This window comes from Plectropomus leopardus, chromosome 14 (genome assembly GCF_008729295.1).
Source record: "Plectropomus leopardus isolate mb chromosome 14, YSFRI_Pleo_2.0, whole genome shotgun sequence".
Lineage (NCBI taxonomy): Eukaryota > Metazoa > Chordata > Actinopteri > Perciformes > Serranidae > Plectropomus > Plectropomus leopardus.
In genome coordinates, this window is record NC_056476.1 from 1,248,346 (window position 1) to 1,275,181 (window position 26,836).

A 26,836-nucleotide genomic window follows, 5' to 3' on the forward strand; every position below is an offset into this window, starting at 1 on the left:
AAAACCTTTCCTTTCTTTTTTGCCTCTCAGACACTACTTTGTTTTCTCACGCTCTCTCTCTCGCTCTCTCTAAGACATGGCTGACACAGCATGGCACTGTGTGTGTGTGTGTGTGTGTGTGTGTGTGTGTGTGTGTGTGTGTGCCCGCTCCCCTTCATCTCAGCCGAAGCTTTAAATCCTTTTTAGCGCCACCCAACGCAGCGAACAGACAAATAAAATGTTTTATTCATACTCTTTTTTTAAAAACTCTTTTCTCTGAATAAAATATGCATCCAGTTCAGTTCGTCTGCAGCTTCCAGCGCGAATTTAATACCAGCGTGAGAACATAACAGAGAGACGTTCCAATGGAAAAATAACACTGATAAAATAAATCTCTCTTATTGAATACCTTAACATAAAGATAAACACAGATTAAGCAAAGAAGCTGCATCTGTTAATTTATCTGTTTAACTAAAAGAAATTAATGAATAGAGATTAAATAAGGAAACAAGTACTTATAAATGTATATATCACTCCAATACCATCAATTAAACTGTAATAAATAATCACCGAACTGGTATAGAAGTAATTCTTTTTAATAAAATAAATAAAACTAAACCGTTACAGAAGATAAATAATCTATTTTTTTCTGTCTTTTTACAGGTATACAGGTACTGGTGCACTCTTTATTTCTATATTTAAAGTTGGAGATATTCCTGATAGTTATTTTGCTTTGTTTAAGTTAAAGAAAAATGTAAAGTCGTGATATCGAAATATAAATCAAATTTAAAAGCCTGATTTTTTTCAGTATGTTTGTCTCTTGTAGTCTGGTCTCATTGTTCTCCAGAGCAAAACGAAGATGTAACATTAACAAAAAAGAATAACAAATGGTTGTTGTCGCTGATTCAAAAGGTGCAACTTTAATTACTAATTTCTCACACATTAAAGCTGTGAGGTGGACTGTTGTCTCCCTCTGATTTACTCTGAAGTTCAATGACAAAAAATAAAAGACAAATAATACCCACGCTTTCAAAAAAAATGTTGTGTCTGCTGCCAAACATGATTTTACTTTCTTGTATGAGAGAGTAAAATCTCTCTCTCTATTACACACACACACACACACACACACACACAGTGACCCGGTAAGCAGCAGAGTCGGGGTGTTGCAGTGCGGGCGTGACTCAGGCTCTGTATTGATCAGCATCAGCAGCAGTGAAGCAGAGAAACGATGTCAGTGGAGCAGCAGAACAAAAAAACAGTCGGTGATAAACTCAACCTGCCTGACGGGATTAATGACGGTGACCCAGTTCAGACCAGTTCAGCTGAGGACAGGGGTCACTCTAGTTCCAGTGGTTTGACCGGGTGAAGAAAGACAATAAAGATCGAGGAGGCCTTTTCGAATCAGCCCCCTCCCGTATACAACCACCTGCTGTCATGTGACTGTCCACACCAGCATCACTGTGTGGCGTCAGAGCTGAGAAACACAGCGGGTCTTATTCATGAAACATGAGCACAACAGATTTATGTTAAGTGTCAGCAGAAAGAAATTCACGTGTATTCGGGCATTCATCAATATTTTAGCAGCTTCGATCTGTTGACTAACAAAATCTACACCTGCCTCTGACCGCTCGTACAGCTTGTGTAATAAGAAATGCACATAGAAATATTGATTTTTATTACAAGACGTTACAGTTTTAATTTGTATTTTGCTCTGATGGGTGTATATAAAGCGATTTTTGGGCTAAAATTTTGTTTTATAATAATTCTGAACTTAAGTTTTGTGCAAATCTATAATGTAAACCTGCCTGGTGACTGATCTAACTTTCCAAAGACTCTCTGCTGCTGAGAAATTAATGTTCATGAACTCTCAGTCAGCTCCTCATTGACGTTCACTGTCTGCTAACTGCTCAGGCTTAAACATCATTAATCTCAATGAAGAACACAGCTGATTCACACTCCTTCAGTCAGTTTCACATTTCTGAGAGAAATAAAATGTCTTCAACTGCACTGTGAAACAAAACTGTCCAGTATTTACATGTGACAATTAGAGGAAAATGGCAAAAATAAGAAGGACTTTGTGTAGCAGGAATGTTTTATCAATGTAACTTACATGTTTACAGACTTATTCTGTATATTATCAAAATTTAATCTAATTTTTCATTTTCTGTTTTCATTGATGCATTTATTTATTGTTTCGTGTGTAACTAAGGCTAATTTTTACATCTATTAACTTTGTTTACTCATCAGTCTTTAAAAACTACTCCTCTCTATCTAGAAAAAATATCTTTCTCCATTCCCTGAAACATTACGTAAGGTGTGCCACGATGAGATTAGTGGACAGAAACAGAAATGGCATCATCTGCATCACCATGACATCATCAGACAGGAGGTAGAGAGAAGAAGAGGAGGAAGAGGAGGAAGAGGAGGAAGGAGGTGAATAGGAGGAGATGACGCTGATGCCAATGACCATCATGCTGAGAACTATGACAGCAGTTATGATAAACGCATGACTGAGATCAATAATCCTCCTCATCAGCTCATCAGGGCTGAAGAAGAGGACTATTGATCTGTTCATTATCTCTGTGAATCACCTGTTTAAAATGGTCCAGGGTCATTATTGTCATTATCTGTAGCATTAAGTCCCAGTGAGTCACATATCATTTAATAAATCACGCCTTAAAACTCATTTTCTCATAGTTTAATGTTTCCTTATTTTACTTCACTCTTTTTACCTCTGTTAAACATTATTACTGCTCTGTATTTATATAGAGCCTGCAGGGTATTGTACATTTTCCTGTTGACAAATGTTATATTTTTTTGTGTGTTCAGCTGACCTGCTGTGCACTAAGTAGAAGACTTAACTGGGAGTTAACTAATGGAAGGTGCACCAGCTGAATACTGTCCATCATGCCTATAATAAGTACCAAAGTACACTGTCCTAATTACAGTTATTTATCAAGCCTTTCTGGGAAATTCTAGGGAAATACTGGAAAAATACAGCATTAATCAAATATACTGTAAGTAAATTTTTAGTGTCTTTGGCAGAAATGTTCCTCAACAAATCTCTGCTCTGACAAGGCTGCTCCCCTTTTTCAAAATGCTGTGTTTCATTAAAGCTGATTAGTAAAAAAGATGGCAGCATGCAGTATAACCACACACGTTTTGAAGTTCTTGAGTGAGCCTTCTTTTCATTTAAACATAGAATTGGTTGATTTGAAATCATGAAAGTTTTTATTATTACTCTAAAAGGCAGCAGGAGATAAAAAAGCACGACAGTACGACACTGACTCCCCTCCTCCCCCCACACTGGCACAACAGAGCTGTGTGGTCATGACTTAATTAGACAGCAAATAGGTCATTTTCCTGCAGAGATACCGACAGGGATGCAGGCTGGACACGTGAGCACACTATCACACATAAAGTATACATACAAACACACAAACACACACACACAAACACACACACACACACACACACACACACGCACAAATAGAATAAATAATTCCATTCTTCAAAACTAACTTCACACTGTGGTGCCAAAATTCAAACTACAAAACTAAGCATAACGTTAACTGGCCAAACTTCCACTGGCTCCGTGTGACGGCAACATTTATACTGGCATGCATGCACGTTGGGAACAAGTGCTTTAACATGTACATGTCATCCTTCTAAAATCCTACACACTGTATATACTGTATACATGTATATACTGTACATTACCACTCACTTCTTATATGTACTATATATATATATATATAATCTACAACTTTAACTGTATCTTTTATTATCTATTCCTTTGTGCTACTCGTATTTATCTAAAATTTGTCAGAAACACAACTTATTTAAAGACATTGTATGCTGTTGCAATCTATATACATTTGCAAATTATGTACACAACAGTTCTATGCTTCCTTTTTTTACCCACTCTGTTCAGCTTTGTTGGGCTTGTTTTTAGCTGCATGTCTGTAGGTGCATTTCCATTACAGATTTGCGAAATTTTCAAAATGTTGATAAAACACAAATGCAAGATAACTGCATTTCACATATGAGGGATTTCTGGGAGCTGATAGTCCACGATTTCACAAAGAAACTGTGGATTCAAAACTCTCTCAGAGTTATGTGATGCAGTAACAGCTCTTGTAGCTCCTGCTGCATCATGAAGGAGCCAGTTCCTACTGACAAGCACATAGCCGTAGCATCATGTGACCTAGAAAAGACTAAAAAGTCTTTCCATTGCAGTTTTGCAAAATGTTGCTCTTTCAAATTGCCTGAAATACCTAGCTGAATATTCACTGAGTTTGTGTTTAAGTTATTATCAATTTCTGTTATTGCCATTTTGTTTATTGCTATCTTTTTCTGTTTGTTTGTTTGTTTGTTTGTTTTACATGTTAGAAATAAATATCTATTAAATAAAATCAAAACATATGCGATAATCAGCCCTCCCTCCTTCGTCAAGACTCGTCTGATTCCTCTGAGCTTCAGTCTCTCACAAAGAGACGCGCACACGACTACAAACATACAGTCCTTTAATCTGTGCGAGCTCAGCTGAGCGTTTTGAAACATCTCTCCGTTTCGCAGCTTGCACACGTTACAGAAATCATCTTGTTTAACATCCTCTCTGACGTCTAATCCTCTCTGATCTCATGATTCAAAGCTCGGCCGGCTGTTTGTGAATCAGCAGTCTGGAGTCAGACAGGAGACGGTTTACACGGGATCTGATTCATCTGTCTTTTGTGAGATTAAAGCCCAGATTAAAGCCACACTGGGAGAGAGTTTTATGTAACACAGCAGCTGTTTTATCAGCTGAATTCACGAATGGAGGCTGAGGCCAAGAAAAAAGGTTTCTCCCACTTTAATCATGATGCTGCAGATTCTACAAATGTTCCTATATTGATTCTTAAATGTGTGATTTTGCTTCTCTTTGAACAGCTCTGCCTTCCTCCATGTAGTGATGTTCCTAGCCGAGATTGAGTTGGTTTCAAATTTGTAATTTAATATTGAAAAGCACTGTATGTTACGTCAGCTGGGATGGCTCTGGTAGCTGTACATCACACGCATGCTGCTGAATAAAAATGCCAAACCCCTTTTTTTGCAACCTTTTCTCCTAAAAGTTGTTTATATGATATACAGTATATCATACCGTATACCACGAGTACGGAGCAGCTCGTGAATAATATGGGTGGGCCAGATTTAGAAGGCTACAGCTGCTATTTCAATGTGTCAGATACGTTTTTAAATCAACTTTTAGATTCTCAGTCCTATTTATTGTCAAGTAGAGTTTTTTTCTTACATACAAGGAATTCACCTCATTGTTTTGGTGCATAATAAACAGTAAGAGAAAGTGAAGCATACAAAAGCAAGTACTGCAACAACATAGAAACATAAATATAAAATCTGAAAATGAAAAAAAAATGCATTTTAAAATGAGTTTTGCAGAGGAATGTGCAAAAGTTTATTTGCTCCTTCCTTCCCTGTTTGACGACAGCAAACTTTACTCTCATTTTTTTCTTTTAAATTCCAGCGTTTACCTTTTTTTCGTCATTCTGTTTGCTGTTTCTAAGTTCTGAGGTTTCTGCTGGTCTGTGAACCCAGAACGCTCTGCATTGAAAGTGTGGCATAATAATTACGAAAACATATAAATATTTCAACAGCGCTCCTCATGAACGGTCCAGCTCCAAAAATAGAACATTTTAATCACCACATATAAATGAATGTGTGGGGAAATCCTGCTCTGTGAACTAAAAACGGTTGTTCTAAGCATTTTCTGCCCTTCCTCCATGACAGTGTTTCCCATCCGTCTGTGATGATGCTGCCAGCCGCACCTTCACAACCACAGCTCGCGCTCCACTTGGCCACACCCACAGCACATGTCTCACACGCAGACAGAATTCGCAGTGAACTGAGCTCTTACAGCCGACTTTATGTTATAAATAATTTACAAGAAACCAAACGTTGTGTTACTGTTAAAGTCAGAGGGAGAGTGTGGTGCTGGGACTCAAAATAAACTGTGGGGAGGTCGATAAGGAGAAAGAAAATACTGCCATGAGACACACTGCAGTCATAGAAGTGTGTGTGTGTGTGTGTGTGTGTGTGTGTGTGTGTGTGTGTGTGTGTGTGTGTGTGCCTGCGTGTGTGTGTGTGTGTGTGTGTGTGTGTGTGTGTGTGTGTGTGTGTGTGTGTGTGTGTGTGTGTGTGTGTGTGTGTGTGTGCATGCGTGTGCGTGTGCGTGTGGTTCCCAGGGGTCCTCCAGCCCAGCCCCTGTATGAATAATGTATCACAGGGGAGAAAGATGTGTTGAAGGATCCTGTGTTCCTGGTCGTTAATCTCTACCTCTCTGTCTGTCTCACTCTGTGTGCATCATATTTCTGATACAGGAGATGAAGAAGAAGAGCAGCAGAGGTAAAAAATAAAAATCAAACTCAGTCACATGTTGCCGTAAACAGCAATATGAATCCTGCCTTTAACTGATGCAAAAGATACAAATTTAACAGAAAAAAAGGAACAGAGAGAATAGTCTGCTAATATGTTGCTTACTGGATTGTATATTATTATTATTATTATTGTTATTATAAATCATGATACCATATTATATCATATACATGCCATACTTAACTACATCACACTTTACTATGCACATTTGATATTCTGTTATACTGCTGTACTATATTAAGTTAAACTGTCTTACTATATTATATACTACTTTACATTTCTATTATTTCTATTATATTTTCTATTATATCTTTATTCATACAAGCAACTCTAAATATCGTAACTTAATCACACTGTATATTATTCTCATGTGTACTGTTTATACAATACTCATGGCTATTAATTACACCACTGTCACTTTACGTATTTAATTACTCGTGTCTAATTTCTATTTTTATCTATACTGTTATTCTGGTTGCATATACAATATTATTTACCGATACTTAGGCTCTTTGTGTCCTTAGGCTGCTGCAGCATCTGAATTTCCCCCAGTAAAGTACTGTCTTAATTATTTGACAATGTGGTATTAAATCAGAGCACTGCAGTTTGATTTGAAGGACTCAGCATTAAACTTTGTGTTCTGAATTGTAGCCAAAAGGCATTTAAAAAAACAGCTAGTTTTAAAAACAAGTCAAGGATGTGTTTTAGCGTAAGTGCAAACTAATAATTTGCACTTTGGATGAGGGGTGATATATGTTCATCACTTAATCAAAATCCTTTTTAACAGACTGATGCAGATGCAGCTTGTTGAGGCGACGCTGGCAGGAACACCTGCAGGCACGACTCACAGCTGAAAAGACTACTTAGTCTGCATGGTTTTTGAGTTGGAAAAAATAATTTATATTTCAATGCAAAGTTAACATTCTCTTTAAAGATGCTAGAATTGAACATCAAATAAAGCTAGTGAGGTAAACCAGCTAAATGTGATTTGCTAAAGTCATAAATGTGAATTTATAGAGTTCATTTTTAAACCTTTAAACTTTTAACCACATCTGATATTTAGATGACCCAGTTTATATAACAGAGTGGGCAGGAAGCCTAAAATTAAAAGTTTATATATGTTCCTACAAGGCCTTTATATGTAATAACTACTTAATCAATAACCATTAATTGAAATAAAATGTGTGTGTATAACATAGCTAACACACATACTTACTGTGCACACCTTTATATAATTATCTACGTTGTATATATTCCTCTTCAGTGGTTTTCTTGTACATTACTGTACATTATATTATATTACCACTCTTAACTGTCCAGTCTGGACTCCCACTGGGACCAGACCAAACCATTACTGTATGTGGAGGCCATTTTTTTCCCCCACTGATTACAGGTAATATTACAGTCCAGTATTTTGTTACAGACTGCTGATGTTATCGGACACACAGACAATCAGAGCTGCACACGTTCTGCAGAACAATTTCAGTCTCTGATTCGTTCAGTGATGAGAAATGTTCCTCGTCGTTCTATCAGAGTCTGATTTCTGCATAAACTGGCCGAGCTGATAAAATGCATCACTGCAGACAGAGAGAGAGACAGAAAGAGACAGACGGGTCAAACCAGAGGATGTTCTCCCATTAAGATTACTTTGTCTGGGAAATGTGTTCAATCTTACACTCTGTGTAACAGAAAACAACATGTGACTAAATACAGTCTACAAGCTTCAGTTCTGCTCGACTGTGAAGCCAAAGCACAGCTTTATAAGCAATTTAAATTTATCACATCAACTTGAGGTACTAAATTCATCTGCAATCCTACTAAAAAAATAGACAAGAAGCAGCAACATGATCGCTGGAAAAAACAGCAGGATGTTGCAGGATGTTGATGTGACATCATCAAAGGCGACTGATGAAACTTCAACATTATTTCCAACTGATCAGAAGGAATAAATGCAAGATTTGTGTAGGATTTTTAATCATGTAAAACTTCTTCTAGACATTTGTATTGGCCATCGCAAGATTAGGCATATTTCAACTCCAGCCGGCAGAACAGTTATGTTTACAACAAAATAGTAAATTGTGCTAATGACAGACAACTTGACACCAGAAATCCTTCAAACCAGCAGAGCGCTCCAGTGAACTGGGACAGGTTTTAAGAAAAGCATATATCATAGCAAGAAACTGTAAAAATAGAAATTATCGTCAGATTGTTATATTTCCAACGGACCTTGAAAGAATCACATGCGACAAACACTTTCGTCAAGAAACATAGCCAATTCTGAGTTTAAAATAGTAACACTTCAATAAAATCACTTTTCCATATGTCTCATTTTCCATAAATTTTCAATCTGAACTAACCAAATTCTGTTATTTAAAAACAGATAAAAAAAACATTAAGATCTGTGCTCATCGTTGAAGCCATGAATGAGACAGCTGAGACCAACAATAACGAGATACAGAAATCAGTGAATCTCGAGGCTGTTAACAAAAGAGAGAAAAGACAAGTTGTAAGTAGAGGTTGTAAAAACATAAATGGCAAATTGCAACGTTGCATAATTAAAGTTTTGGGTCAACTATACACATAATGAGAATAACAACTCAAGGCATTGTCCAGCCCCTGACCCTTGACCTTCCAAAAATGGGACCATCTGAATGATATTATTGAATAGTCTTGTCCTAGACATAAACTAAAATAAATTTAATAAAACTAATGTAACTGATATTTTATCTGCTAATTTCAAGCTAAATCTAGAGACAATATACTGTATTTAAAGAGTTAAAACATTACACAGCATAAATAACAGAAAAAAAAACAGATTAAAAACTGACAGATCTACCTAACACTGATGGTTTTATCACAACAACACAGACAGTTAAGAGAAACCAGAGTCCGACCTTAACTGCCACGCCTTCATATTTCATCATATTTCAGACGCCACAGTGTCTTTGAACGCACCAACAACAACAACAAAAGCAGTTCCTAAAAATCCCTCTAACCTTAACTAACACAGCTTTCATGTTTATGTTACTGTGAATATATCTAAAACTTTAATTTACATTTATCACTAAAGTCTTCACTAGTGTCAGAGGACAGGCTGGTATGGAGCAGAGGAAAAAAAGCTTCGTCACACAAACTCACACAGTGTTTTAGAGCAAATGAAGGTCGTTTGTTCACCTTGACAACTGTGATATGATTCTCATTCATTAGAGTGGTTTCTATGGGAAACGCCGCTAAATGCACCAGAAAACGAACAAAGAAAACAAAGGTTACCACCACTCATAACCAGCAAGGTTATTATTTTCCCGGCGTTAATGAGCATTTCTGTTGCCTGACACAGTTTACCAAGAATCCATCCATCACACACTCGCTCTCTGTCTGCATCACAACACAAACTCTCTTTTAAAGATACTTTTGACATTCATTTTTATACTTACTAAAAGAAGATGATTAGCTAAACACACTCCAGCTTTTTTGTTCTCACTTGTATTTTGTTGTGCTGTGTATGTTTTTGTGTTTCATGTTTTACCCGGCTGCAGGACAAATCCCTCCCCCCCAGGACTAAAAAGTTTCAAATTGAAGTGAAGACTTGTGTCTTAGCCGCTAAATCTTGTCAATTTATTCACCAGCCTGATATGATTTTAATTGATTTCATCCCCTCTTGTAATTAAATTGACTGTTATTAAAAAATGGCTGCCTGAGAGGGATTTGAAAGATCTCTACTAATTGAGATTCAGCAGACACTGAAGCACTGCATAAAAAGAAAGACTATGGAGAGGTTACATGATCTACAACTTACAGCAGAGAAAAGAAAGAAAGAGAGGGAGGTCAGACTAAGATGTTAAACTGCAAATTTGGAAAATTAGCACCATGTATCAGCGAAGATTGTACTTCAAATAATTAAGTTTCTTTTTCTTCTAGAGGCAATCAGATAATGTTCTGGTGCTCTGCCAATATGCTGGATATTAATAGTCTCTTTCTACATATATTCATGAAATTATATTTTTCAGTCTGCAAGAAAAAATGTCTCTGATTGAGAGATAAAAAAAAATACGGAAACCAGCTTCTTCAACATGTATAAAGAGATGGCTTAACACCCTGACCTCTTCAGCTCAACAGGTCTGTATCCTTTGAAAGTGTTATCATTCACTTTATCACTTTCCATTACAGCAGCAAATAGCAGCTTTGCTGTCAAGTGTTACAAAAAAAGACCAGCACTGTACTGCTTCCCATAGGTCACAAATATTGCAAAAGAGGCCAAAATGCCAAACTTGAGGCACAGCAATGTCTTAGTAAAAACTAACCACTTTTCTTGTAAAAAGGAAAAGGAAACTGCGACAGGTTGCTAAAAACAACCAAATTTGGTGGCTACAAGCTGCTGGAAACTCATCGAGAACTTGCTCAGAAACAATTGGTTTGTTTGCTGAAAGCAGAGTGGTCTGCAGCTTGGCTGGCGTCTCACCGCGGTGACACGCCATCCACAATCTCCTCCACCTCTACATGAAAAAATCCGCTCATATACTGTCGCTTAATAAACATAGACATTACCAATGTAACATAGAAAAGATTTCTCCAGACACCAAGATGAAAAATAAAAATAAAATAAAAAAGGTATTATAGAGTAGAGGCACCCCCTCAGTCCTGAGCATCGCCACACCTGCTGGTCTGGAGTCAGCACTCAGCATTGTGGTATCTGCTGCTCAGAGCTGGCTGAGTGGCCTGCTGCATTTTGTCAGATAACTGGTTGATTTGTGTTTGTGTTTGTGTGTGTGTGTGTGTGTGTGTGTGTGTGTGTGTGTGTGTGTGTGTGTGTGTGTGTGTGTGTGTGTGTGTGTGTGTGTGTGTTCAATAATTTATTTTCCAAAGATAATGGCCTCTCTGCCTCTCTGACACAGAAACCAGCTCACTGAGCCCATTTGCAAAAGTGTTGTTTCTGGGTGTAAAAATGGCAGTTTCAGTTTCAACTTCACAGATTTTATAAACAGAAGAAAACTGCTGAATAAACCACAGAAATTACAGACATGCTTCAGATTTCTCTGTCCTAAATATCCCCGGTATCATATACAATCATGATATTGCATTTACATTTGGATTGGCTTAGATTTTATATCACTGAGCTGAAGTTTGTTCAGCACAAAATTAGTCACAATTGAAACCAGAAAATCTTGTTTTGAGCGAATGCTGAGCAGCCTGAGTGGAGCTGAGGAGGAAAAAACATGCTACTACCGCTGCTTTTTAGTTTTTGTGAGAGAGCTTCAGGGATTTTTTTGTGACTTCAATACAGCCTTTCAAGTGGCAGGGTTTCCTTTATTTCCCAGAATGCCTTTCAATAATCCAAACAAGACAGGGTGACAATATTCATTTGCATTCACCAGATAAGTAGATGTACAGGAGAGTGACAATGAGTATTTCCTAACTGGAAAGCCAACCTGCCTCGCTGCTGTGTTTTCTAAATATATGTCTTTTTAATGGAACTTATTTATTAATAAAATAATCAAATCAAAATTTATTTCTGTGTTGTTGGCTGAATTGTTAGTCTGGTGAGGTTCACTGTTTGGCTCTGAGCGATAGAGGAAAACAGAAATCCAGGACTGAGTGTTCACTGCCACACCCCGAGGTCTCAGCAGATGTTATTGATACAGAGAGGAGAGGAGAGGAGAGGAAAAGTAACAATTCAGCCAACAACACAGAAATAAATTTTGATTTGATTATTTTATTAATAAATAAGTTCCATTAAAAAGACATATATTTACAACCAGCACTAAAAAGTAATAATGCAATATCTGTGTTACTGCTGGCTAAACTGATACTTTGAAAATATTTCAACCTGGGCTCTATGTTTATAAATTTGGATGTGTATGTGAACAGTACTGATACAAACTTTTAGAATTGGTCCAGTAGATCGGCTCGGGGGCAGCCGCAACTCTGTGGCAGCGGCTACAATGTAATCATATAGGGCAACCGCAACACTCTTACTTTACGTTACGTCTATTAAAAGTGCTTGACAGATAGCTGTCCATTCGGTCCCCACAGGTTTAGCTGCCTCTTCTACGTTATTTTGGGCACATGAAAGAATGTCTCCAGCACAACCCTGTTGATCAGAGGGGGGAAATATCACACAGGAATACCACCAGTTTCTGGAGCGTTGCATCTTTTCAGCAGCTAGTTCATCCTCCTCTGCCAGTTGCCTCCCCTCCCTCTCGTCCATTCCTCTCTTTAGGAGCTCTTTGTCCATGTACTCCGGCTCAAACAAATAGGGGCATGTAATGTGAGTGTAACTACACTGACTTTCAGTTTTTGTGAGTACTATTCACTTACACACCCAAATTCATAAACATAGAACCCAGGTTGAAAAATCCCAGAACTTCCCTTTAAGTTTATCTTGGTATCTGTGATGTCATAAGAACGGATGTGCACTTTTACACACACTTTTTTATTTAGGGTTGTTACCATATGAAACTGCTGTTACTGTATTGCATTACACTGAGCCAGGACAACTTGGGCCATTATGTTTTTGGAGCATGGAAGCATATTTGATGGGGACAGATATTAATAAATGTTCTTTTGAGCTGGTTTTGTCTTGCCAGGTTAGTACAACAGTAAGATGTCAGTCATTAACAACTTGACATACATTAATCTATATGTCAATGTATTCTAGGGATAAAGCTGATCTGAAGCAGCAGCAGAAGTATTCTCTGAAAGGCAAAGAAAGAGCAAGTTAACAGGCAGCAGCAGCAGTCTAGGTGCAAGGGGGGTGGAGCACCCCTCCCCTTGATGGGCCATTAATTGAGGCTGAGCTGAAGGCAGCAGAGGACCAAACTATATTCTCCACTTCTCAACTTAGACTCAAGTTAAAATAACACACTGATTAAAGGCTAGAATGTTGAAAATAAAGCAAGAATCACATTTATCAATATAAATAATCTGCAATGGTTAAAGTAAAAAACCTTCATTAAAAATTAAACTTAAGTGAGATACAAATGTATAAGCATCAAAATAAATTTAAATGATGTAGAACAATGCAGTGTGATTTTATCATTTATCAGTGGATTATAATTATTAATGTATTACTGTGCTCACAGTACACACATCTGTAAAATGTAATGAAATTCAACACCACTTTCAACTGTATATAGATAAAGAAAACAAAGTTAAATAAAACTTGTCTCACAGTATCAGGAAACAATGATTTTTCTCAAAGGTGGCATTTATTTCAAGGCTGCTTCACTAGAGTGCATTTCATAATCATTCATCAATATTCCTGAGTAATTTATCTGCTTCTTACTCCTTTTCTCATGGTCCAGTCAGTCACGATGCCGTCTTAATCTCTGGTAATTTCAGACCCTATTTTTCCCCCCCTTGCCCATCACAATCAGTCTTCTGCCCACTGACTTCCTTCCTTCAGACTCCCCAGCCTTCTAGTCAGCTTTTTGAGCAACCTATCTGTGTGCATGACCTCTTGCCTGTTTTTGAGGGCTCCCTGCCTTCCATAATCCATTTTTGTATGTATCTGGCTGTATTACTGGTGCAGTTATCCTATGCTGTTATCCATCATGCCCACATCTGTAGAGTGAAAGGTGTACAGAGCTTCAATACTTCTCTTTGTTTTCTATTTCTTTTCCACTGGTTCAGGGGCAGGTCCCAAGAACTAAGTTTACTTATGCATTCCTTTACATTGTATATTCTGGTGTTGTGTCTTTAAACTGGAGTGTCAGGCCACTGGGCCAAATGTCAAGCAGTTTTTTGCTGTGTCCATTTGGTCAGAATGCTTCTCAATGGAGTCCAAGATAAAGCTTCAAAAGTCAGAAAAATGACTACTTAAAAAATCACCAGGAGGCAGAGTCCAAGGCGGCAGAAACTTAAATGCCCGCAACAAAGTGAGAGCAACTCAAAGTGTACAATTCAGACACACCAGAACAGCTCTGAGCTCCATCAGCTCAGGCTCTAACTTTTATAAGGCACTTTTCCACGCCTATTGTCCATCCTTCTATACATTTACATTGGTCCAAGATTACACCATTATAGTTTCATTGGTCAAATTCATTATTTCATTACATAAGGCCTAATGTGCAATTTGGGGGGGAAAATCCCAGTCCATAGGCACATTATGCTACTCTCTTATCTTGACTCCAGTAGATTCAGACTGGTCCTGTTGCTTTTTTTTTAAAATAATTTCTGGGCAGTTTTACACTGTTATTTCTCTGTTCATTCCTGCAGCCTTTTAAAACAAAAACAAAAACAATGAGATTTAATATAAGTGCATTTAGGATTACACAAAGGTTAAATATGGTATATAGTGAGGTTAAAAGAAGACACTCTGGATAACTGTTCTCATATTTGCTTAAACACAACACAACACAAATCACTGTGCTCTTATATCATCAGTGTCAACTCAACACATTATAGCTCTCAATAATTAATTTCTAGCATTCAATCTTGTTATTTTTTTTAGCACATCACATTAGCCCTAAGGTAAATTACACTACACTGGAACCTTCAAATTCATGATATGAAAGCTATACCAAGTTTTACTCAAGAAATTTATCTTTATCTATGTGCAGTTGTCTGTTTGCTTTTCTTTTGCTTGGTATTGTGGATAGGAGAGGAACTTTGCACAAGTCCATCTGCACTTCGTTCCCTCCTTGCACAGTGTTTAATTGTGCTCAATAAATAAACCAAAACCAAACCAAACCATTCTGAATGCTCATATGACATGATTTTGTCTTGCCAGGTTATTACAACAATAATATTTTAATCATTAATAATTCAATATACATGACGCTTCATGTAAATGTATTCTAGGGGTTAAGTTGATCTGAAGCAGAAGTATTATCTTCTGAAGGAAGAGCAAGTTAACAGGCAGCAGCAGCAGTCCAAGTGCAAGGGGGGTGGAGCACCCCTCCCCTTGATGGGCCATTAATTGAGGCTGAGCTGAAGGCAGCAGAGGACCAAACTATAGTCTCCACTTCTCAACTTAGACTCAAGTTAAAATAACACACTGATTAAAGGCTAGAATGTTGAAAATAAAGCAAGAATCACATTTATCAGTGCAAGTAATAATACTACAGTGGTTAAATTAAAATCCTTAATTAGAAATTAAGCTTTAGTGTTTTACAAATGTGTTTGCATCAAATAAACTGTAATGATGTAGAACAATGCAGTGTGTTTTTTATAATGATTGATTCATTACTGTGTTCAACAATTAAAATAGTGTAGAGCTGTAAGTTAAATTGCTCTAACTGAATTCATGCCATATTGCTGTGTCCTGTGCCCTGTTCAAAAGTTCACAGGCAGGTCAAGGGGAGGGAAGGGGAGCGATCAAGCACTCGCAGCCAAAGCTGCATTCAATGGAAATGGAAATAGCAGCGTTACACCTTATTGACTTTGTTTGTGTATACTAAAATGGAGGACTGTTCAAGTTTCTGATGATTGGGTAATCAAGTATTTCATGACCAAGAGTTAAACAGAAAGTCTTTCTGTGTTACTGAAGTTTTGAATTTCATGAGTAGCATTTACAAGTTTTGTAAATCTTCACTACGACATGAAGTGTCAAAGTTCTGATTCTTCCTGTGGAAGTGAATGCATCGCCAGAAACATGCCTCTGCAGAGACAGGTAGAGAGGCTGCGGAGACTCAGACAGCACCACGACCGCTGCGCACAGCGATATGAAGAGGAAATAACGGAGAAAAACCGAAGAGAACACGACAAAAACTTACAACTAATCAAGGTAAGACATATTTCATATTTTGTCAAACTATATTGTAAGTGTTTACTATCTGTCCGTTGCATTTTCCAGCCCGAGTGAAGCTGTTAGCTTAGCTGCTGCTAACGTTAGCGAACTTTAACGCAATGGACGGAGTGCAAGCTAGCTTAGTTTGTAAGGGAGTAAAACTCAGTAACTGTGTAATTATGTCGGTCTCAGATTTACAGCAATGTTAAGTAATACGTCTTAAATGTGTAAACATAATTTTTTTTCTTGTATTTTAAGTGACTTTTTTTGGAACAAAACACAAAATAAGGAGAATGAAACTCTACATCACACAGAGAAGGCACATTTATTGTTGAAACAGTGCTATTTTAACAGAATTGTGAGTATTTCTGATATGTAAGGCAGGTAAATAATTTTTTGAAGTTTTAAATGTGTCTGGCACCAACATTTGGATGCTTAAAAAAAGGACAATCATTGTCAGTCCACAGAGATTTTAGTATGCCAATAAACCTGAGCATCATGTTTTTCTATAAGGATGCATAGCTCTACTTTATTCTTGGTTGTTAATATTTTCTGAATCATTTAATGTTGGTGTGTGGAACAGTGTGAGCTGGTTGTACAGAACACCATAACACCAATATAGTTAACAAGACCAGATTTAAAGGACAGTGTTTTGTCTGAGTCTTTGCTATTTTCCTGGTAACTCTGAGGTTTGGATGGAATTAGAGCAACTAAATGTAGACCATATTTGACAGGGTTTTTCCTTTTTCATGTTACTGCAAACTAATGGGTACATAGCATGTGATTTAAGGTGTGCATTATCAAGAGAAACCATGCTGACATGTCTGAATACATATCAGCAACCACCTTATCTCCCCTGACTTAAATTTCAACAGTAATATGTTTCTCCCCTGTTATAAGTATTTATATCTATCTACATGTAATTACTGTCACCTTAATCTACATAATCAGAGGATCACAAGCTACTTATTGTCTTATTCTTCCTTGTAATTACTGATTGTAATGAAGAAAAAATTTAAAGCCTGTTTCAATCTTTAGTGCTATGTTTAAATGCCCCTGCATGTATTCTACTTTGATGACAGCATCATTTTTTAAAAATGGTTTGGGTGCTGCACCCAAGCCTTATAATAGTAAGGCAAATCCTGTTTAGTATAATGCAGTCCAGTGCAACACCACCTTTAACCGTGACTTCAATGTCATTGATTTTTACATGTTTCACACAGTCACCAAAACGTTGTAAACTTCATAAAGACCCGATAAAGTGGACATTGAATGTATCTATGCTATAGTTGTATGTGTTTGGTTGATGGTCTGTAAAATTTGCATATTTTTTTTTTTATAATTTTACATGACAGATAATGAAGAGACAAAAGGAGGAGGAACAAGAGGAGCAGGTATGTATTCATTTTGACTTGTTTCTCATTTTGTTGTGGGCAGGAATAGCAGAATAATCTGCTGGAACTGGATAAAAGTATTCACTATATTTACTGCACACACCTATCCATGTAGTCTTTCATTTAGTATTCATTCACAAAATTTGCTTTGCGTCAGTTTGTCCGGGGTGCAACATGGGCACTTGTCCTTTGCAAGTGGCAAGTGAATACTGCTGTCTGACCAGTGAACTTGTCTTTAGGGCTGTCTGGAATGCCTATTTTTGGGCTCAGGAGCTCCCACAAAGATGAATAGCGAGTATTCAAAGCGTCAATTGGGCTTTGTGATGCTTTGCCCTGGGATGTTTCTTTTTTTTTATATATATTTCTGTATTTTAATGGTCTAAAAAAAAGCAGTTTTGTTTTGTCTTTGTTTAATACTGACTGATTGGATCTATCTTGGCAAATTTAGGGTCAGTTTACATTTAACCACAGTTGCTGATCAGTGGGACAAACTAACCAATGCCTTTGAATAAAGTTTGTTTTATGATGAGATAATAAGACAGTCAATGCAGTGTTAGTTCAGAGAAACAGAGACACTTGAATTTACAAGGTGTGTAGTTGTATTTTTCTGTTTTTGTTTTGTTTTATTTATTAGAATAAAAACATAGTGAACTCGCTGCTTGCACAGACATACACCATTCCATATTATTTTAACATATTATCCAACCGGAGTTACAACCTCTCATTGCATGTTGTTATAGTGATCAAAGCACCATGTGTCAGCATTATTTGTGGTTGTGTCCCATTCTCCCCTATAGGGAAATGAGGCTGTACAGAGTTGACTGAATACTTGCCTGTTATTTAGTGGTTATATTTTAGTAATCTAATCACGTTTTTCAGTCAGTCCCTGATATTCAGAAAAAGACTTGATACATGGAAGTTGATTAAAAAAACATTTTCGACTTGGTACTGAAAGGCTTAAATAGCATATGTGTTTCGCCAGCACATTTACTATTGCACAAATCCCAGTTCTAAAGGGAATTAGCCGTAAAATTATACATTTAGGATATCTTTGCCCACTGGTTTAGCATTGAGAAAGTGTAATTTATTTTATGTATAATAGATATTGGATGTTTTGGTAGATTATGCTGCTGTTTCATCAGCCTTTCAGCAGTTTTTTATTAGAATTTCATTCAAATTTCAAAAGTTAGATTAGCTTTAGTTAAATTTTTGATCTATTTCTTTCAGAGGGACTGTGTCACAGATGGTTCTCTATCTGAATCCAGCAATGATCTGGAAAGTGACTACGTGCCAATGGATTCTTCAGAAGATTCCAGTTGCCACAAGGTTAACACAAAGTTGCCTCTCGAGAAAAAACGGAGTAAACTCAGAAGAGCTGATACAACTACAACACAAGAATCAGAATCAGATGAAAAAATCAGCAAAGCAGATGACAATGACAAAGACGCACACAGCGCTGACAATGAGGAGGAGGAGATAGAAGAGGAGGAGGAGGGGCCACAAATCACTGTGAAATTTTGCATCACGGGAGAAAAATGCAAGTGGAACAAAAGACATTACTGTGTATACTGCAAAAAACCACAGAGTAAAATGGTGCGGCATCTAAAGCGGAAACACAGTGATGAAAGAGAAGTGGCCCAAGCAATATGCTTTCCACCAACCTCCAAAAAACATCGCCAGATGTTAGAGGGACTCTGCAGGAAAGGTAATTACTATCATAACATTGAAGTATTGCAAAAGGGACATGGTGAGATAGCAACATACAGACAGCCATCAGAACATACAGATCCAGCGGAATACTTGCCATGCAACATATGTTTTGATTTCTTTATAAAAACTGAACTATGGCGACATGAGAAACTATGTCTCAAAAAAATGGGTAAGCTAGAAGTTCCGTCCAAGAAAAAGCGAAGAGTTCAGGCTTCTGCTTCATCTCTTGTTCCATACAAAGGACAGTTATCACAAAGATGCTCAAACATTGTTAATACAATGATGATTGATGAGGTGTCTCGGGAGATTAAAAATGATCCACTCATTTGTGAATTTGGTGATAGGCTCCTAGAGAAACACGGGAGTGACCCATCAAAAGATGGTTATGTCAGCCAAAGGATGAGAGAGTTGGGAAGATTTGTACTCGCTGCCAAGTCCATTGATGGCAAAGTGAAGCTGTTACAAGATGTCTTGGTGCCACCTAATTTTCAGTTAGCTGTTGGGGCAGCAATAAAAGCTTCTGGATTCACCAAATCTAAGTACAGATACAACACACCATCTCTTGCTTTAAAGTTAGGACACTCACTGAAGGCAGTGAGTGACATTGTGATTGCACAACATGTAAAGGCTGAAGATGAAGCTGCTGCAGCCAGAGTAAGGAGCTTCTCTGGCTTGTTTTCTGCAGAGTGGGGCCTCTTTGTGTCAGGCTGTGCATGGACTAACCTGGAAGAGGACAGGTGGAACAAAAAAGAAATGATCCTTCTCACAGAAGATGTGATGAAGCTTAATAAAGTCCTGAAGGCCGCAGAGGAGGCGGCAAAACAGGAACTTTTGGAAGGGCCTAATGTTAGAGCATACAGGACTCTCAGTGAGTGCCATCTTTCTCAGATCATTCTTTTCAACCGAAGATGCCAAGGTGAGGCAGGAAAAATGCCTCTGTCAACCTACATGAACAGAGCCACAGAGGACCCTAATGAAGATATCATGGAGGGCTTCTCAAAACTGGAGCAAGATTTGAGTCATGAGTTTACCAGGTTGGTGATCAGAGGGATGAGGGGTAACAAAGTGCCTGGGCTTCTAACCAGAGAGATGACCAAATCCCTTGATTTTCTCATTGAGCAAAGGAGTGAGGACAATGACAGTTTGGACAGTAACACGAATGTCTTTGCAAGACAGAATTCAGCATCCCATCTCCGAGGTTCAGACTGTCTGAGGAAATATGCAGCTGTATGTGATGCAAGGAGGCCTGAAACACTCACATCAACCCACCTGAGGAAACATGTGGCTACAATGAGTCGGATAGAAGAAGAAAATCAAGAAATCAAAGAAAATGAGTTAGACCAACGTGCTAAATTCACGGGACATGATATTCGTGTTCATCATGAATATTACCAGCTGACAGAGAACACACTTCAGCTTGCAAAGATTAGCAAGCTGCTCATGGCCATAGATCTTGGAACTGAGGTCTACAAAGGTAAATCTCTTGATGAGATTGATTTAGGCTTAGAGAGTGAGTATGAAAGTATTCCAGTTTAATTCATATTTAAAAAGTATGTGGTGTTTTTGTTAATTTTTTGTAATGTGTCTGTGTGTTCTATCTAAACAGTGCCTTCATCTTCAAAAGTCGGAGCTGGGCAAGAGTCACAAATCAGTGGAAGTGAGGCTCAAGACTCAGATGGTATGAAGTTAGTTTGGCTGCAACTCATTAATTAATGTGCAGATTTTTTATTTTTTATTTTTTTATTTAATGATTGTTGTCTCTGAATGTCACAAAATAACAAAATAGTTGTGTAGCCATTTCTCTGTTTTGTACAAGTGTATCTAGTAGTAGTATCTGCCAGTAGGATGAGCTGCAGTTCATGCTTCCTGTCCCTTTCTTGCAGAAGAACCAGACGTTCTGACTCAAAAAACTTCAACTCCAGGACCATCACACAAGCTGAAAAGGACTGAGAAAAGAGGTAAACTCTTCTTCTGTCCCTCCCTGAACTGATAGATGTTTTGCTCCAATACTGCTCACATGAAAGACAGTTGCCAAGTATTAACCAGAAAGAATGACTACATAGTTTATCTTCTGTCCTTCCCAAGGTACTGCAGGTATAAAAACGGCATAATTCATTTTAATAATAATGATAATAATACTGTCACAAAAATATTTCAGTAGTTTTCTCAGCAGTTCTGTGGCAGTGTGTCTTCATAATCTCCATGAGTATAAATTCAGAGTAGAAAAATAAAGCCATCAGTCCCATATGCAGGACTGCATGATTTTCAGCAGTGAGGATGCTAGTACCTTGTCTAATTTGTGTTTCAGGTACGGATCCACCATTTCTCTCCCAAAAGAAATGCGAGTGGAGTTCTGAAGAAAAGGCAGCAGTATTGCAACAGCCAGGACAGTACATCACTCTGAATAGAGTTCCTGGTAATGAACTTTGTCTCAAGGCTCTTAATGCAGAACCGATACTGTGCCATCGCGACTGGAGAGATGTTAAGAACCAAGTCTACAATTCCATCACAACCCGAAAAAGGAAACGGGTATAGTTTATTTTCATGTTATTAAGCAGCTGGAGCTGTATCAACCTACTGTTTAAAACTGTTCAGTGTATTGTTATTCCCAGTATTATTCCCAGTACTATTTTTTTTAGAATGGAGACTGGATCTGACAGAGTTAATAGTAGCTGGATCTGTATTATGATACTGTTTAAAAGTGTTCAAGGAAGTCCTTTACTCAGCTGTCCAGTAGTTTTTTCAGGATAAAACTGGGACTGACAGATAAACTGGGACTAACAGCTACTGGATTTGTATTAAGATACTGTTTAAAATTGTTAAAGGAGGTCCTTTGCCCAGCTTTTCAGTATTTTTTTTTTCATAATAAGCTGGAGCTGATGCGCTTAACAGTTGCTGAATCTGCTTAAGATAACTTTCAAGGGAGTCCTTTATCCAGCTTTCTATTCATTGTGGTTGTGGTAATGTGGACCAAAATCTCTGCCCTCCACTAAAATAAAGCAATTCTGCTATCATCTCGAGTTAAATCTTTAATGAAGTCGTGAAGTCATGAAGTTGGTTTTGGACTCTTGGTAAGACAAAACAGGACATTGAAGATATTACACTGGGCTGTGGGAAATTACAAAGTGCATTTTCACTATTTTCCAACTCTTAATTACGACGGAGGATTAGGGCCACATTAAGGGGAAAAAAATTTAATTATTTACGAGATTAAAGTCATTAGTTACGAGAAAAAACTCATTATTAACGAGAAAAAAAAGTCATTATTAATGAGAAAAAAGTCATTATTTACGAGATTAAACTCATTAACGAGAAAAAACTCATTATTAATGAGAAAAAAGTCATTATTTACGAGATTAAACTCATTAACGAGAAAAAAGTCATTATTAATGAGAAAAAAGTCATTATTTACGAGATTAAACTCATTATTAATTGACTTTTTTCTCATTAATAATGACTTTTTCTCGTTAATGAGTTTTTTCTCGTTAATGACGTTTTTCTCGTTAAGAAAGAGTTTAATCTCGTAAATAATGACTTTAATCTCGTAAATAATTAAAAAAATTTTCCCTTAATGTGGCCCTAATCCTCCTTCGTACTTAATAGACAAAACCAAATCAATTAAAAAAAAAATACTGATTAATTACTAGATTAATCAATAATAAAAGTAACGGAAATTGCATTCCAGATGTCACCTATATTAAAACATGCTTACTTGAGTAATTGTGGAAACTTCATTGAACAATTTATTATTTTGATAAAGGTCTGTTATATTGAAATGTTTATATTATATTATATATATATTATATTATAATATTATATATATTATAATAATATATATATAATAACTATATATATATATATATATGTATATATAAATATAATTTAATACTGATTTTAAACTAAAGAAATAAAAACACCAAAAGCTCAATTTAACAGCACTGTATATTGCTGCGTTGAGTCTGCAAAATGCTAGCAATACAGTGTCTACTATTTGCTTTTAAAGTTTCTTTTAGAGTAGCCAATCAAAAAAAGCATATGTTGTCAAATCTACCTAGCAACAGGGGCCGGTCCTCACAGCTATGGAAAAAAAAGATTTTTTTTACTTTGAGTTTTCTGCAATCTGAAGTGACATTCTAACTCCCTACTCCCATCCAGTGGTAGGTCTGTTTTTTGCATCATTCTAGCTACAGTGGAAGTGGTGGTCCTCACAAAGAACTCAAACTACGTGGTCCACACAAAGTAATAAATACATTCTGCCTCTCTGACACAGAAACCAGCTCACTGAGCCCATTTGCAAAAGTGTTGTTTCTGGGTGTAAAAATGGCAGTTTCAGTTTCAACTTCACAGATTTTATAAACAGAAGAAAACTGCTGAATAAACCACAGAAATTACAGACATGCTTCAGATTTCTCTGTCCTAAATATCCCCTGGTATCATATACAATCATGATATTGCATTTACATTTGGATTGGCTTAGATTTTATATCACTGAGCTGAAGTTTGTTCAGCACAAAATTAGTCACAATTGAAACCAGAAAATCTTGTTTTGAGCGAATGCTGAGCAGCCTGAGTGGAGCTGAGGAGGAAAAAACATGCTACTACCGCTGCTTTTTAGTTTTTGTGAGAGAGCTTCAGGGATTTTTTTGTGACTTCAATACAGCCTTTCAAGTGGCAGGGTTTCCTTTATTTCCCAGAATGCCTTTCAATAATCCAAACAAGACAGGGTGACAATATTCATTTGCATTCACCAGATAAGTAGATGTACAGGAGAGTGACAATGAGTATTTCCTAACTGGAAAGCCAACCTGCCTCGCTGCTGTGTTTTCTAAATATATGTCTTTTTAATGGAACTTATTTATTAATAAAATAATCAAATCAAAATTTATTTCTGTGTTGTTGGCTGAATTGTTAGTCTGGTGAGGTTCACTGTTTGGCTCTGAGCGATAGAGGAAAACAGAAATCCAGGACTGAGTGTTCACTGCCACACCCCGAGGTCTCAGCAGATGTTATTGATACGGAGAGGAGAGGAGAGGAGAGGAGAGAGAGAGGAGAGGAGAGAGAGGAGAGGAGAGGAGAGGAGGAGAAATAGCAAGCTGGAAAATGGGAGGATGTCGGGACAGAATAAGCAGAGAAGAAGAATGAAAAAATGAGGAGAGGAGACAAAGGTTCCTGAGAGGAAGAGAAGTGGATGACAAGAAAGAAGACAAAAAGAGAGAACGAGGGGAGGAGAAAGAGAAGATGCAAGCTGAGAAGAGAGGATGTTAGGATACAAGCAGAAAGGAGACAGAGAGTAGAGGACAGTCAAGTGAAGGAGAGAGATTATGACAGAAGAAGAATAGAGGAAGAGGAGAACAAAGATGGAGGAGAATGAGCAGAAAAGAGAAATGGATGCATTTGAAAGAAAAGGATCAATAATTAGAGAAAGAAAGAAATGAGACAGAAACTGTAACTTTTTTTTGCATGTGGAAGCAAAACCACCTCCCTCATTATCTGCACCAACACAACCAGGACGTCTACGCTCATAACTACAATGAAAACAAAACCTCTCAGCGCCCTCTTCGTCTCATCGACACCAACAATACCCCCGACTCCACCGACACGTCATCATGATGGGGTCTAATCGCTGAAGACGAGTTACATTTCTTATTCTCTTGTGCACATGTAAATAAATATTACTTTACTCAGAATGAGTCTCTCCTGATTGAAATGGTGCCAGGTACAATTCTGCTAAGCAAACAACAATTCAAGCCAAGCCACGAGACAACAAAAGTGCAACAACACTGCAGAGAGCATTGTTTTTAGCAACTAACCAAAATATCTTATCAGCTTATCTTGAGGTCTTTGTACCCAGCTACAGCACAAATGTGGTATTTCATTTGTGTGTGCAGGTCGTAGAATTTTTTTTAGTGAGCCAGTTCATGTCAAATCAACTACAGTGAGTGATCAGCTCAGTCCGAAACTATAAAACCATCTTAATATCAGAGTTACAGACTAATATGAAATACTATTTAAATCAGCTGAAAATTGAGACTAACATACTTCATTCAGACGAAGTCAGCTGCTGCAGATTTGGGAGAAAATGTGAGATGAGCACAAATGTAAAATAGCCAATACCATCCCCCATATTCAAGTGTGTGTGTGTGTGTGTGTGTGTGTGTGTGTGTGTGTGTGTGTGGGTACATGATGAGGTGCAGGGTTCAGGGTTATCCAGCTCCTTTCTGGAGAATAGATTGAACCCCAAACACACACACACACACACACACACACACACACACACACACACACACACACACAGTGAGTGATTTGTTCAATTTTAAACATGGGGGATGGTCTCTCTCTCTCTCTCTCTCTCTCTCTCTCTCTCTCTCTCTCTCACACACACACATACACACATCTCTCTCTCTCACACTACACACACACACACACACACACACACACACACACACACACAGCTGACTGAGTTCCCAGCACTATTGTGTGCTGAAGGATGGGGGGCCCTCTGGTCTCTTGTTGAATCTCTGAGGGTTCATATTTAAAGCTTCATTAACATGTCATTCTCCATGTGAACAGTCCCATCAAAAGACATGTTTTCTTAAGAACTGTTTTAGAAAAAGGTACTTTCTTATTAACAAGCAACATGTGGCCAGGTTTTGTTCACATTTAACGGTCAAGTCTGTCAGATTTAGGGGGATCTAGTTTGGTCTTGTTGTGAGGATTTTGGAATTCAACCATGTGAAGCATATTCCCTATTGGAAGCCCAATTATACACAGAGGTCAAAAACACAGAATAAAACAGTTTCATGTTACAAATCAATGTCTCTCCGATGCAGTTTGACATGTTGGCGACGGGCTGCTAATCTAGCACCTGCTATTCCAAATAATAAAATCAAGTCAAGTCAATTTTAATTATATAGTGCCAAATCATAAAAAAAGTTATCTCAGGAAATTTTCATATGGAGCAAGTGTAGACCATTAAAGTCTATTAAATTAAAAAATAAACAGCCAAATTAAATGACTATGATTCTTTAATATGAGGGGAAAAAGTAATATGATTTTCCACTTAAAAGCATTTTAAAGTGAAGTACTGCTGATTTACTGATTGAAAATCTCCTGCAATAAATTTAATAAGAGTAAGACATTGAAAATGCTTTAAAATGTGCCTGCTGATGTCAGGCTTAAAGTTCGGTGCCAGCAGTAGTAATAGTTGTCGTAGTGACGCTGGCAGTAGAAGCCTTAACACAAACACTACAGCAGCAGTTGAAGAGGAGGTCGTAGGAACGACAGAGCAGATTTCATCTTCTCTGTCTTGGCAGAGGAGGAAGTATGTTCAATTTAATATGATCATTGAGATTAAAAGCATTTTGTAATGATTATTGCTGCCAGAGCTGTTAGATTCCATTATTGTTTAATACAGACTGAGTCAGTGCAATTCATAATTAAAGAATCAAGTGTATATATGCTCCTACTTTCACCTCTTTTTTAAAACATTTTACTCAGTTAAATTTAAAGCTTTTTGACTGTGAAATTAATGTCTGGCTACCAGATGTTGAAATAGGAGGATGTGATGACCGTGCTGCTGTAACCTCCTGCTGTTTCA

General features: G+C 37.4%; 1 protein-coding gene across 1 annotated transcript; it reads left to right on the plus strand.

Annotated features, from left to right (window-relative positions):
* Positions 1-15,969: 15,969 nt before the first annotated feature.
* Positions 15,970-21,961, plus strand: LOC121953983 (RNA-binding protein 25-like). Its single transcript, XM_042501279.1, has 6 exons — positions 15,970-16,132; positions 17,491-17,529; positions 18,757-19,234; positions 20,846-20,917; positions 21,123-21,197; positions 21,548-21,961. Exons 1-6 carry the CDS (start codon positions 16,001-16,003, stop codon positions 21,772-21,774), a joined length of 1,023 nt encoding a protein of 340 aa, XP_042357213.1. The 5' UTR covers positions 15,970-16,000; the 3' UTR covers positions 21,775-21,961.
* The last annotated feature ends 4,875 nt before the right edge of the window (positions 21,962-26,836 follow it).

Coding starts and splice junctions, on each gene's coding strand:
- LOC121953983 (XM_042501279.1), top strand. CDS start 16,001: ATGCCTCTGCAGAGACAGGTAGAGAGGCTGCGGAGACTCAGACAGCAC. Junction 20,918..21,122: donor TGAGGCTCAAGACTCAGATG/GTATGAAGTTAG, acceptor CCTTTCTTGCAG/AAGAACCAGACGTTCTGACT. Junction 21,198..21,547: donor GAAAAGGACTGAGAAAAGAG/GTAAACTCTTCT, acceptor TTTGTGTTTCAG/GTACGGATCCACCATTTCTC.